Genomic DNA, 15,383 nt, shown 5'->3' on the forward strand with positions numbered 1-15,383 from the left:
GTTAATCCCGGCTTGGACCGTTTTCGCTTGATATTGTCGTATGTGATCAATTTTTCGTCGCCTGTCACCATTCGCTTCAAAAATGAGTCGAGTTCGTTCCGTTTCATCAGCTTATCGCAGGCGTTGATTCGGTCCAGAAGGTTTTTTTGCGTTAAACATCAAGCTTTTTTTGTGTATCCAGCCTTCTGCAGATGGTTGAAAATGATTTTGTGACTAACTGCCATTTTCTGGGCGATGTCACGAGATGCTACATTCCGGTCTCACTCGATGTTTTCCATTATTTGATCGGTATGCGTCGTCACAGGACTTCAGACGGTTGGCTTATCCATGGTGTCTACACGAATACCGTGAAAAGTCGATTCGGCGCCGTTCGCAGCAACTCTGACTGTCGGACGGAATGACCTGGGTCATTTTACGTCGAGATCTTAAGGGATTGTCTCAGTGTGACCCTCCAAAAAATTACAGATCTTCTCGATTTTTTTTTATGTTGAAATTAACTAATCGGTCCGGTTTTCTTATGAACAAATACATTCATGACGAATAAAAAATAATTTTTTATGTGTATTTATTGGGTATATAGTAGTTAAATAAATTGTTGAAATGACATGTAAAAAAAAGGTCCTGTACGATATTCACGATTGCGACCGCAATTTCGATCTAAAACAAAAATTTCAAAATGATTATTAATCGGTAGGAAAGTCAGTATTGCGCTATGGCAATTTTTTTTTTAATTTGACAAAATGGCGGCGGTTTCAAGAAAATGTATCAAATTTGGCCCATTTCTTTCGACAGTTTTTCGTAGAAAAAATAGGAAGATTTATTGATATCTGCAAAACTCTTTCTTTGAGAGTGGAAACCGTTTTGAAAAATACCATTCTGAGAAAAACGCGTTTAAAAATTGTCTCATTCCGTTTCCCGCTCTTTTCCCTTTCTATAAGAAAAGCTATAGCGACCGTAATAATTTGAATTTCGATTACAAAATTTGAGAGAATGTTTATTACAGTGTTTAATATCCGATAATACAACAAAAAATCTAATTTTTTTTTCGAAAATTTCACCCTGAAACGATCCCTTAAATTGAAAGCGTAAGAACTGAAATCGCTCGATCGTCCTAAGCGACATCGCTTTGCTCTTTGGGCTCTTGAAAAGTTCAAAGAAGATCTGACATTTTCAAGTAAAATTTTGTTCAGCAATGATGGCCATTTCTGACTCAATGGGTATGTAAACAAGCAAAATTGCGAAACTTGGGACGAAGAGCAACCTGAAGAGATTCAAGAAATGACATTTCGTCCAGAAGAAAACAACGGTTTGGTGTGATTTGTGGGTCGATGGAATCATCGGTCGATATTTCTTTAAAAATTATGCCGGTGAGAAAGTAACCGTCAATGGCGACCTTTATCGCGCCGTGACAACCAACTATTTGATGGCTGCAATTGATGCTCGTGATCTCGGCGGCATTTGATTTAACCAACACGGCGCCACTTCCTACACATCGCAACAATCAATGGATTTATTGAGAGCACTTCAATGAGCAGATAATTTCATGTTTTGAACCGGTCTGCAGGCCACCAAGGTTGTACGATATCACACCGTTAGGTTTTTTTCTGTGGGGATATGTAAAGTCTAAGGTCTATGCGAACAATCCCGCTCCGATTCGGGTCTTGGAGTAAAACATCACGCATGTCATTCACCAATTACCAGTTGAAATTCTCCAATGAGTCATCGAAAATTAACTCAATGAATGGACCATATAACACGTAGCCGCGGCCAGCATTTGAAAGAGATAATCTTCAAAAAATAAATGCCAACTAATATTTTTTCAAATGTTAATAAGCATTCTCTATTAAATTTGAAGTTTCTCCAATCAAAATCCCTGAAATTAAGAAGAAATGCATATTTTGAGCCTGGCCGTTATAAAAAAAAATTAAATATTATGTTTAGAGGTTTTGAAATAATTTAACATTTACTTAACATTATTAGTACAAAATTATATCAGTATGTATGCGAATGCACTTTGGTGCCGGCAGCAAATACAATTACAAAACATTTATGGTTAATACACTTGAAAAACATTAGTTTCAATCATTTTGTTTTCCACACAAAGGCACAACGGTCTGGCAAATTCGAAATTTATGCAGCGATAATTCGGCTGAGTCAGCTTAGGCGCGTACACGTGACGCCTTCTTGCTCTTATCGGCCTTTGGCGGTGGTGGGCCACGTTCGCTCTTTATGTGGCGATTGTAGAGACTGCAAAGAAGAAGTATTTGCATAAAAAATTTTAATCTCAATAATGCGTAGCACCGAATTCAACTCAACTCACATTTTGTATGTTTCCGTTTTTATGTACTCGATGACGTGACTAATACCGAGCAGATATTGCTCCTGTATGGGCACCACCCACGGATTCTCCTCCATCTTCATCACCGATTTGCTGCCTAACAAATCCAGATTACCCACTTCCGGTGGCAGCACCTGCAGCCGATTATTTTGAATATGCAATTCGCGCAGACGCGTCAGTTCGCCAATTTCACGCGGCAAATCGAGCAGATCATTGTCGCGCAAGCCGAGTATTTGCAGGTTCTTCAAATTGCCCAACTCCTTGGGAATGTGTTCGAAGTCGTTGTCACCCAAGTAGAGTGCGCGAAGTGTTTCGATCATAAAGAAATTTCCCGGCAAAACATTTTCATTGAGATTGTTGTAGGAGAGGTCCAATACCTCTAGCACGGGGAAAGCGCCGAAACCGCGTGGCAGGCTGTCCAAACGATTTAGCGACACATTTAGTATGCGCAATTTCGGCATTGACGATAGCGATACGGGCAGCTCGCGCAAACCGTTATTGGATAAATTCAATATTTCCAAATTGAGTAGGTTGGCAATACCCGGGCTGATCATGGTGATCTTGTTGTGGCTCAGTGTGAGGCGCGTGATGTAGGACATGTTGACTGAAATTAGAGGAAAATTGTAAATTAATACCATTAAAATTGTAGACAGTGAAGGTAGAGAACTTCACTGGTGGCTTACATTTAATGATAATGGGAAAGTAATAGTTAACCATTAAATAACGACGGTTATGGCAAATTCAATTAGATTGTTGTTCAAATAAATAATACGAGTAGCGGTAGATACAGATACATGATCTCCAACTGTATTTCTGACATTAGAGTTATTTTTCAAAAAATCCATCGGCCATCTGACTTCATTCTAATTTGTAAACCGTGCAAAATTGTTTGTACAAAATTTTGTCCAAATATTTATAAAATTTTGTACATGAACACTTTACAAGTTCATCATAGTGGTGAGCTTGGTGGTGGTGGTACATTCCACAACATATTGAGTATATTAATTTTCTCATGTAACTTAATTGGGCTGACCGCCAGGGGTAATGCTTGAAAATTCAACGAAAAGATGCGGCGACTAACAAAAAGTTTTCAAAAGTAATACGGTCGTGAACACGAACAGCATTAACAACAACGTCAGCCTCGAATTCCATAACTCTTGCCAACAGGTGCTACTTCGAACTGAATAGGCAATTGAGAAGTAAGGACCACTCTCGACGAACAAAGACCAGATTCTACAAGTCACTCTTTATTCCCATCCTGCTATATGGTGCAGAGGTATGGACGATGACAACATCTGATGAGTCGACGTTACGAGTTTTGCAGAAAATTTATGGTCCTTTGTGCATTGGCCACGGCGAATACCGCATTCGTTGAAGCGATGAGCTGTTTGAGTTATACGACAACATTAATATAGTTAATCAAGAGATAACGGCTACGCTGGCTAAATTATGTTGTCCGAACGGACAAAAACACTTCAGGTCTGAGTGTATTCGGCACAGTATCCGGCGGGGGAAGCAGATTAAGAAGAAGACTTCCACTCCGTTGGAAAGGCCAGTTGGAGAAGGACCGGGTGATACAATAGGACAGATTCTTGACAGATCACGCGTGAGTCGTTTCCAGCTGTCATGCTACTTTCGTTCAGTAATGTTTGGCATTTTATGCTACTTTCGTTCAGTATTGCTTGGCATTTTATCATGGTAGGTGCTTCGCACGCTTCGCTCAAGCTATAGTCAACATAATCGGCTACTGATCGTACTATTCGCAACATGATCACCCATCTTGAGACCCAAAATTCAGTATTGGATAATATTCGACCGAGGCTGAGAGCGTGTACAGACCGTAGGGAGTCGAATCGGCGCCGTTCACAGTAACTCGGACTGACGTATGGAGCGACTTGGGGCATTTTACGTTGAGATGGTGAATGGGTAACAAAATGCAGCTTGTGTTAGACCGTCCTAAGCGATATCGCTTCGCTCTATGAGCTCTTTAAAAGTTCCAAGAGATTCGACGTTTTCGAACAAAATTTTTTTTTTAGAGATGAGACCCATTTCTGGATCAATGGGTATGTAAACAAGTAAAATTTCCGGTTTACGGAAAAGTTCTAAGAGGTCTATTTTATCTTCAAAAATGATGCCGATGAGTACCTAATCATCAATGGCGATCGTTATCACGCCATGATTAAAAAAATAAATGCCACATAATGTTTTTTCGAATGATAATGAGCTTTCCCCATTTAGTACGAAGTTTCTGTATTTTTTCTTAAAAAAATTAAAAAACCTAGAAATGGATCACCTTTTATAATGTAACCCCTCAGTGATAAACTGCATACTAATTAAAATTCGAAACAAAATTTTTCGAATTATCAATAAAGAATTTTGGTAAAATTTAACTTTCTTAAAACGCCGGCCGTGCGTAACACGGGAAAGATTTATTTTTTTACGAGTATACCCTTAACAGGGTATATTAAGTTTTCACGAAGTTTGTAACACCCAGAAGGAAGCGTCGGAGGCCCTATAAAGTAGATATATAAATGATCAGTATGTTGAGCTGAGTCGATTTAGCCATGTTCGTCTGTCTGTCTGTCTGTCCGTCTGTCTGTCCGTCTGTCCATCTGTCTGTATATATACGAACTAGTCCCTCAGTTTTTAAGATAAGGTTTTGAAATTTTGCAAACGTCATTTTCTCTTCAAGAAGCTCGTCTGCCGATATCGGACTACTATAACATATAGCTGCTATACAAACTGAACGATCGGAATCAAGTTATTGTATGGAAAACTTTCACATTTGACGTGGTATCTTCACGAAATTTGACATGGATTACTGCTTAAGGTAATAATATAATCTCCGAAAAAATTGTTCAGATCGGATTACTATAGCATATAGCTTCCATACAAACTGAACACATAGTTACTAAAAGAAATGCACCTGTGAAGGGTATATTAGCTTCGGTGCAGCCGAAGTTAACGTTTTTCTTGTTTCTTTTTAATTTTACTGTTTATTTCTAAAAGACATATGTATAAATATATCCTTAAAATTCTTAAAAAGCGCCTTTTTGCAGCCAAGTGTGATCCGCAACACGCATGATATCATTAATGCACTGTGCTTTAAGAGAGTAAAATGCCGGCAACAATGACCAAAATTGCATGATTTAAGTATTTATACCTTTTGCCTACAAATTAAGCCACTGCCTCATAAAGAATTAATATACACAGATGAAATAGCTTATCGATAGGGCTTGAAGATTAAATTATCAATTACAGATACTCTCCTGGAAACTAATAGTCAATATTGAGAATTTAAACGTTTTCCTCGCACAATTTCCCTTAAATCCAACCGGTTACTAAAGTAAACAAAGACTAAAGGGGTTACAGTGGTTTTCAAACTGTACCAATGCGCATAGCTAATATTTACATAGCTAATGTCAACAGAGAGCGGCTGCTTCCATTAATAACACTCAAATAGTACTCTCGCGAGTGTATCTTAAATTGTGCTCTTAGAAAATAATTATGTATGTACGCGCAGAGAAACAAATGCATAAGTATATGTCGTCACGCATTCGACACTATACATATGTACATACGAAAACAAAAATAGTGCATGTTAATTACTTAATTCATTCTTTAAATCTAGCCGGTGTTGCCGAGGAGACAAAATTTTTAATCATACTAAAAAAGTACTATGAAGGGGAATATGACTATTATAAATGCATTCATTTCGGTAGACAGATATTTCATTTAAGGCGTCAGTTGGGTAATCTGGCCTGTCTTTCTGGCTTTTTTTTCATAGAAATTTTTATTCTACAATAGAACTTTTTTCACATATCATAAGGTATATCGTGGAGTGTATAAGCAAATTTTTTGATGACATCTGTCGGAGAAATGGCTAGGTGAATGAGATGTGTTTTTTCACTGGCGGACACGATTTCTCATGTTTGGATCATCTGAAACACAATTTATTCTTGAAAAGTATGTGAACGGTTATCATCCCTCCTAGAATCATGAAAAAATGTTGATAAATAAAAAAGTAATTAACTTTTTTTTTAATTTTTCCCATGTTTTTTTACATAAATTTTGTCATAACATTGTCAATAAATTATAAAAAATTATGAATCTAATAGGGACGTTAGCCAGGCGTTTTGTGAACATTTTAAAGTAAGCAAATCGGTTGACCGGAATCATGTCCGTCAGTTTAAAAAGTGTGTTTTGAGAAAAACGCGTTTAAAATTTGAATTACTGAAAAAGCATACAAAGATGGACACAAACGTTGAAAAATTGACATACCCCTAATTATTATTTTTGGGCCTTTTACGAAGCCTTACAATGGTAAAGTGGGTTTCTATATTAATTCTAAGCGTATAAAGGAACAGAAAATGCACACAATTTTTTTTTTTTTTGAAAAAATATTACCCTACTGACCCGTTAAAGGTAGTGCTGATCAGTTGTATTTCTATACTTCTGCAAACATATTTACATAACAACGTAGTGAATGTAGTATAAAATTACAAAAACAAAAAAATCTAATCAAAGTCTCAAAATAATTGTTATTTGTTGGTTGAGTTTAAAAAAATGTCTGAATATTTTTGAAAACCATAGTTTTTGAGCATTGAAAATTTTATTAATCCGATTGAAACTAGCATAGTGATTTTATTACTCATAATAAGTTAATGTTGTAATAATAATTTCTTACATATAGAATATTTAGACAAAATTTTAAAGAATTTTTTTTTTTGAATTAGCAAGTAATTTCATAATTTTTATAGTGATCTTCCTAAAGAAATATGAATTTTTCAAAAATTTCAAACAATGAAATGTGTTTTTTTAGTGATAACTGAATACGAAAATTTATTTTTGATTCATGAAAACAAAACCAAACGACTAATTTTGACATTAGGAGTAAAACAATATTTTGAAAGTTTTTGGAGTTGACCTATCAATTCAATTTTATATAATTGAATCATGATTTCAACCAATAAAACTGTGTTTTTCTTAATAACTGAATAAGAATTGATTGTAAATCACAAAAAATCATCAATAAAATTCACGAGGAAAATAAACAATTTTTTCCAGGGACCGTAACATTTGTGAGGAAATGAACAAAAAATCAAATTTAATAAGTTTTTTTGCAATCGATATTGTGTTCCACACAAAATAATCGTTATATTTGGATTTTTATTTTTTCGCTTACAAAATAAAAGTTATTTCAAAACTTTAACTTTTGTGGTCCTCAAAAAAGCAAAAATTATTTATTTCCAAATCATATATATATGTATGTGTATCCGACCCTTCCATCATAATGATTTTTTTTTTTTGTCAAAAATTATGAAATAATTGTTTATTACTGTCGCTGACTTTTTCTTGGCATTATGGATTCTTTTTTTTAAGAGGAACGCCGAAGGTATCGTATATAGGTTGGGTAGCTTCGGCTTCATGGAATCACGCGAAAAGCCTTTTTTTATGTTTACAGCTATTTTTTTTAATCAGTGATATGTTTTTACAGTAAATTGTCAAATCATTAGAAAATTTTAATTTTAAAAATGTTTCTTAATAATATTATTTTTAAATCGAAATTTAATTTTTTATAATGCCAAAAATGTTTTACGTTTTTCTCAACCCAAAAATATCACCTCTGCGTAAAGTGCTGTATGAAAAGCAACAAGTAACAACCCTTAAAGTATATAGAGATACTCTCTCTTGCACAAACAACTATTTTTATGGTACTTTAGATATAATATTTGATAACTTATATGGGCAATTATGAGAATTTGTTACTCTAATATTCCAAAAATTGCTTTGATTCATTTTAGCACGGTTAAAATTAGCGTTTGCATACTACTTTAGTTGAGGGCAACGAAAACGCCTACCATATATGTATGTATGTACTTGTATGTATCACACAGCTGTCGTGATGATCTCATAAGCATATTGAAGTTATCACGAACCGTATGAGTATGCCAAATATCAGACCATATTTAATATTTAGGCAATATCATAACATAACGGCACATAATTTGCATTAAAATATTTGCAATTAATCATAAAAGCACTAAAGAACACTATTTACACAATTTCCAGGCAATATTTTATATCTTCTATAGGTCATTGCATAGTCAAATGCGTGTGGGCAGCACAGTTTGAGGGGCAATGTGTGATACTTTGTCGCATTTATTGCGAACATTTTGTTATAGTAATTGGTTCACAATTGTTAATCACTTCTTTTGTTTACACTTACACAATCCCGGCAGCTCCTCGAAGGAGCTAATGCCCTTGTCGACCAAATCGAGCTCACGGTTCTGCGTTTCACGCGCTTCATCCAACACTTTCTTCGCCTTCGACATTTTGGCATTGACTGGCAGACACGATTGACTCATTTTAGCTGGTGGTGGTCGTTGCGCTGTTAGAGAATGTTTAGTATTTGAGTGAGTTTTTTCTCTCCTCTTGTCTTTTGCTTGGATGTTTGTTTTTACTTTTACTTTGCTGCTTTTATTTTATTTTGTGTGTTTTTTTTTTTAATTTTCGTTCGCACTTTTTATTACGGTGAGAAATTTTTAAAATATATTTCTTTCTCCTTTATTTTCACTCTTTGTTTGTAAGAAATGAAAATATAAAATATCTATAAAATTTACACATATACTACAGTTGCGATCAAAATAACAGCAGCTAGCTAAATAAAATTAATGTATATTGATAATGATAGCTATCTACATATATATTCCCTTTAATGGAATATTATTATCCAACATAGAGGTATATTTACCATAATATATGTATATTTGTGTGGTTAAACTATTATCATCCTCAACTTCGATCTCATTTCTTTTTTCTTAAATTAAATTTATATTTTCTTTTGGGGTTTGAAAGTCTTTTTGTTCCCTATCCTTCAAAACTGATGAAAAAAACTTTAAAGAGTTGTAATATAAGACCAGTTTTTTCTGCAAGAATTTTAACACTCATTCTAGCATCTTTAATATAAATCGTATCTAATTGGTTTTCCGGCACAAAAACGATTATATATCTAGAAATAACTTCTGTCGCTTTTGAAAATATTGTATTAATTTTGTAGATTTAGTTCTATAGCTGGGCAATTTTTGGATCTTGATAGTAATAATTGAAGTATTATAATTCGATGAGTACTTTTTCCGAAAAGTTTAAGCACAAGTTCATATACGAGTACCAAGGCACAAAATATTTGATTGGCATAATTTGTGTACTTTATTATCACTGACATAGTTTGCGAGCTAAAGAGTCTGTTACTCTCTTGTATCGTTTTTTTTTTCAATTCTTATTGCAACTTTCTATATACTTTTCTACGGTATTAGGAAATTTACGTTCCACAACAACTTTCATCTCTTTCATATCTGTCCTTAATTTTCTCTTAAGAATTAATTTCAAGTATGTTATTAATTAATTTCTCTACTATCTTGACTCGAAACCATTTCTTTACAGTGGCTTCATTTTAAGATAACATTAGGAAGAAATTCCACTAAGCATTTGATTTCATTCCTAAATAAATTACTTATATATTGGGTAGTCGAAAAAGTCTTTTCGCATTTTGTCATTAGATGTCGTTGGAGTCGTATATCTCCAGTGCTACCAATCACATTGTGTCATACCATATAGTGTTCGAAAGGTGAGATATTAAACTTCATATAAGGGGTCAGTATGGTAATCTGGCCTGTTTTTTTGACATTTTTTTTCATAGAAATTTTTATTCTACAATAGAACTTTTTTCACATGCCATGAGGTATATCGTGGAGTGTATAAACAAATTTTTTTGGAATTTTTTGATGACATCTGTCGGAGAAATGGCTGGGTGAATGAGATGCGTTTTTTCACTGGCGGACACGATTTCTCATGTTTGGATCATCTGAAACACAAAAACCCAATTTATTTTTAAAATGTACGTGAATGGTTTTCGTCCCTACTAGAATCATGAAAAAATGTTGATAAATAAAAAAGTAATTCACGTTTTTTTTTTTAATTTTTCCCCATGTTTTTTTACATAAATTTTGTCATAACATTGTCAATAAATTATAAAAAATTATGAATCTAGTAGGGACGATAGCCAGGCGTTTTGTGAACATTTAAAAAAAAAAAAAATGAAGCAAATCGGTTGAGTAGTTCGACCGGAATCATGTCCGCCAGTTTAAAAAAGTGTGTTTTGAGAAAAACTCGTTTAAAGGGCTAGCGAACTCCGAGTGTCCGAACGTCGAGCGGTATTAATATTTTGGGCCTTTTTCGAAACCTTCCAATGGTAAAATGGGTTTCTACATTAATTCTGAGGGTATAAGAGAACAAAAAATGCAAAAAAAAAAAATTTAAAACATATTACCCTACTAAATCTTTAACCAAAAAAAATTAAACTCGGGAAGTTGAAGAAAAGTTAAAGCAGTTCAAAAATGAGTGAAAATAATGAAGAAATTCGCTATATTTTGAAATTTTTGTATAAAAAAAAGAAGAATGCATCGCAAGCCACCAATGAAATTTGTGAAGTTTGCGGAGACGATGCTGTATCAGTTCGTGTAGCACAGCAATGGTTCGCTCGCTTCCGTTCTGGATATTTCGAAGTTTCGATTTACACTGATGGTATGTCTCTAGCGGAAAAATGGCAAAAAGTGGTCGACCAAAATGGTACATATTAGTTTATTTATTTATTAATACAAATATAAAAAAAAAATAAGTTGAAGTCTGATTAGAAACACGAAAAGACTTTTTCGACTACCCAATATTTTCGTTTCAGTTTGAATTTTTAATGAGAGCAACAACAAAGTTATCAGGAGCTCTCTCTATTTGAGAAAGCCAGTCTATGCGTTTAATGTCAATTATTTGTTTTATTCGTTAGGTCCAAATTTACTCGTATTGATGACATGTTGTTGTTGTTGTAGCGACAGAAAACATCCTTGAAGTAATTTTGAGGAATGGTGCTGAGTTGACAGTCGTTTCCCGGATAAAAATCCAAGTAGAAAAAGTATTGTTAACACCTCATACTATTTCTTTACCGTCAATTTGCAAAAAGAGGATTGAAATTGAATTTAGCATATATATTTTCATATCAATGTCGCCAGGGTTTCATTAAGGTACCTCACAAACAGTCACCAATCATATGGAGTAAAGTCAGCTGGATGTTTCAAAATCCTGATATTAGTTATACTATATACCGGCTAGGTCAAGTTTACACCCGATTTTATCAATTTAGGCACGCAGATTCTCTGTTCGGAACAAAAGAGCTATCTCATTTTCATTGAGATACCTCACATATTGGCCGATATAGGCGTTATAAAGTCCCCCGGAACTTCGAAAATCTATATATTAGATTTTCGACACACAGACGTACTATTAACATGAAATGATTCTCTCCGAATTCCAATTATATTTCTCAAACTTTGGGCAATATTTTTTGTATAAAGTCAACTATAGCTACTGAAGACAAATATTCGATGCCTTGGGGCTTGAACAGTTTTTGTTGGATGTGGACAATTTTTAGTCATAAGGTGGTATACTTAAAAGACATTATTCGCCGAATATTTTATTCCGTTATATTAATTGGTGCTTTATTTGTATACTGGAATATGAAAGAACAGATGAAATTGTGTATAACATGATTAATGGGTTGTCAAAAAAGTAATTGAAATTGAAATGAATTTTTGATGACCGATTTCGCCTGTCTCTTTCGACTTTTATTTTTTTGCACTATAACAAAGTTATGAGGTGGAAATGGAAACTGTAAGTCAATGGACTCACAAATTTTATTGGCGGCTAAATTTAGCCTTTATCGTAGTTCCATGTTTGCGGCGCTATAACTCACGAACGACTTAAAGGAAACGACAATCAATCAAACAGGTGTTAGAAATGAGCTTTCCAAAGGGTATAGCCGATGCGAAATAAAACTGGAACTACGCGCGCCAACTAGCGAAAATACCGCAAGACTTTTTTGACAACCTATTATTAGAAGAATCTAAAGTATAAAATTTAGTTAAATCGGTAAAATAGGTCCGGAGATATGAACTTTCACCTAAATATGGGCGGTGCCAGGACCATCTTCCAAATTTATCACTGGAGTTGTAAAATATCATAACTCTGACGAATTTAGTTATTGATTTATCCACTTTTAGTAGTTTTTAAGTCAACCGTTATATAGTGAGTTGATATGACTATGGTAAGAAGGGTTAAAGAGTTTATTTTTCAGTTTGGTTGATATAAGTTTATTAGTTTGAAAGATGTTTACATTAAACCTAATAGGAGGCGGAGCAACAACCACTTTTGAAATATTTTCCAAGCACCTGTTTGCACCTTTGACCACAGCTGTGTATGTGTATGCATTTAGTTATGAAAAATAAAAAAATAAAATTGAAAAGATTAGTTGAGTACTTTGTAATCACTTATTACAATTATAAATAACGTGATATTATTTCAACATATAAAAGGTTCGAGATTTATAAATTAATACTAAAATCCCCTGTTTCCCCAAACACTGCTTTCATCTTAACAATTGATTCAACACTTTTTGGCAAACGTATGAAATTTTATTTTTTTGTTTTATTCATGAGCACTTTATTTAAATAAAAATTTGTTTTATTGCTCTGACCACTTTTAAGCTGGCAACGCTACAATCAAGTACACCCGTGGCCACGCAAACCTTACCACTCAAAATTTTCAAGTATTGTGCATATTTGACTACATTTTATAGCGGTACGAGGGCTGCTATATATATTCTGGCCTAGGGCAACACTAAGTGTTGCCAGGTGCAATCTGACATTTCCATTGGAAAGTTTGACATTTTTTAGCATAACATCACTCAGAACGTTTTGTCATTTAATCGTGAATTGTTTTATTTACAGGGAATTAAAAAATTCATCTCGGCCAAAAAATGGAATTAACTCGTGAACATTTTCGTGCGATCATTTTTCACAACTTTCGACGTGGATTATCACGACAAGAGTGGATCGATGAACTAAAATCTTTGTATGGCTATGAAGCACCATCCTATAGCACTGTGAAAAACTGGTACAACGAATTCAATCGTGGCCGACGCTCGCTCAAAGACGAATTCCGTGAAGGTCGTCCAAAAACAGCCGTTGTGCCAGAAAACATCGATGCCGTACGTGAACTGATAATGCAAGACCGTCATGTAACATACCTTCAGATAGAGGCATGCCTATTTCTCCCACCAGCATACATTCGATTTGCATGAACACCTGGCCGTAAAAAAGGTTTGTTCTCGTTGGATCCCGCACAATTTGACAATCGCTGAAAAAAGGCTCGTGTGGATTGGTGTAAAGAAATGCTGAAAAAATACGATCGCGGTGCTTCAAAAGACGTTTATAAGATCGTCACAGGTGACGAATCATGGATCTATGCGTATGAGCCCGAAACAAAACAGCAATCGACAAAAAAAAAAAAATAAAAAAAAAAAAAAAAAAAAAAAAAAAAAAAAGGAAAAAAACCATTTTCGTTGATAAATATGCCTATTTACATTATTAGGCCAGAAATATATATAGCAACCTACGTATAGGCATTTTTTATTTATAAATAAGTGAATGACATGTTATTAATCAAAATAATAAAGATTAAAAGCAAAACACATTCAGCTATAGATAAATCAAGTGAAAGATAGTGAGCTTTACAAAATGAGCTCGATGAAAAAATTATATTTTTTATTTTTTTAATTTATTTTCATTTACACTATATTAGAAATTAATATTTTATATTTATTTATTTTGTTTTTTAATTGAAACACGAAGTTTAGTCGGTGGAACACTTTAACAACAATAAAATCGGCCGCTTTTGTATAAGCACAGAAAAGCTAATTTGTGTTTTACTCATTAAACGTAATAAATTAAAAACTATAATTATAATTAGATAATACTTGTAGAATTTAGCTTAATTCTGCTTACTAAAAACATAAAAAAAACAAAGTGAAGAAAATCACCGAAGAAAAAAATTTAAGTAAGCATAGTGGTAAGGTTTGTGTGGCCACGAGTGTAACTCAAATATGGAAATTTTGAATTATTCACACAAATCATTTAACAAGTACATATGTCACAGCTGGTTGGATTATTACATATACATATGTATAATATTATTTAGTTCATAAAAAATATTCAAAATTTAACTTTTGGCAAAGGAAAATATATGGTAAATATATACTCCTAGGTAATAGTGTATTTATGTATATGTATAATATGTAGAATTAATCAAAAAAACAATTTCACAGTTTCTGCTTTCCAATTAGACACAGATGTTTGAAATACTATATACACACAATATATATTATGTATATGTATATGTATGTATCTATAGTATTAGTACATCTGTTGTAAAATTTTTATGCACATAGGTATATATGTACATATGTTTTGTAATGCTTTTGAAAAGCCTACACTTTTCACTGCAATTCATCAATCAGGTTTCGCGGCGCACAAATTTTCCGTTGCACCAACACACGCGCACAAACGACAAATTGACTTTGAACTAATTTCGGCTATGCTTTTCCCAGGTGCTTGTTGTTTTTACACTATTTACAACATTTTCAATTGATTCTGCATGTTTTTGCTTATGACCACTGTGAACTTCACCCATTTATGCACTTCACTTCTATAACACACGCACACACATTCATCTGCAATTACACCTTCCGCGAATTTTGGTTTGCCTTTTCTTAGCCGTTGTCGTCCAATCCGTTCGATAAATCAACGCATACTACAAGTTTCGGTTGTCTTAGAATTTCTATAATTTATCACAGAAATAGCAGCGACAGGCGCAGTCACTTCACAGTGGGTCGATCGGCGGCGCAATGTGTCATACTAACACCCACCTCCGAGGTAGTGGCTACATTGGATTAGCGCTACAACACAGACACCCTTACAACATATGCTGCTTGGCCGTCTAAACTGGTTAGTAGCAACTAAATATTGCTGCCACTGCTTGCTTTGTTGTTGTTACCGCACTATTTAATTGACAGATGATGAACATACATATGTATATACATGTTTGATTCTTGCGTGTGTGTGTGTGTTTCAATATCATTTGATAGCTACAGAAAATACTG

The 15,383-nt window shown here is 34.1% G+C and overlaps 1 protein-coding gene across 2 annotated transcripts; it reads right to left on the reverse strand.

Moving 5' to 3' along the window:
- Window positions 1–1,931: 1,931 nt before the first annotated feature.
- On the reverse strand, window positions 1,932–15,132 carry LOC126752662 (ras suppressor protein 1). 2 transcript variants are annotated; one of them, XM_050463623.1, is made up of 4 exons: window positions 14,716–15,132; window positions 8,568–8,916; window positions 2,321–2,942; window positions 1,932–2,247 (listed from the first exon to the last, which is right to left on the reverse strand). In XM_050463623.1, the coding sequence occupies exons 2-4, from the start codon at window positions 8,704–8,706 to the stop codon at window positions 2,160–2,162; spliced, it is 849 nt and encodes a 282-aa protein (XP_050319580.1). In that variant the 5' UTR covers window positions 8,707–8,916; window positions 14,716–15,132; the 3' UTR covers window positions 1,932–2,159. The 2 variants fall into 2 exon arrangements, with proteins under 2 accessions (XP_050319580.1, XP_050319579.1); XM_050463622.1 differs by having other exon boundaries at window positions 14,685–15,132.
- Window positions 15,133–15,383: the final 251 nt, after the last annotated feature.

This window comes from Bactrocera neohumeralis, chromosome 3 (assembly GCF_024586455.1).
Source record: "Bactrocera neohumeralis isolate Rockhampton chromosome 3, APGP_CSIRO_Bneo_wtdbg2-racon-allhic-juicebox.fasta_v2, whole genome shotgun sequence".
Lineage (NCBI taxonomy): Eukaryota > Metazoa > Arthropoda > Insecta > Diptera > Tephritidae > Bactrocera > Bactrocera neohumeralis.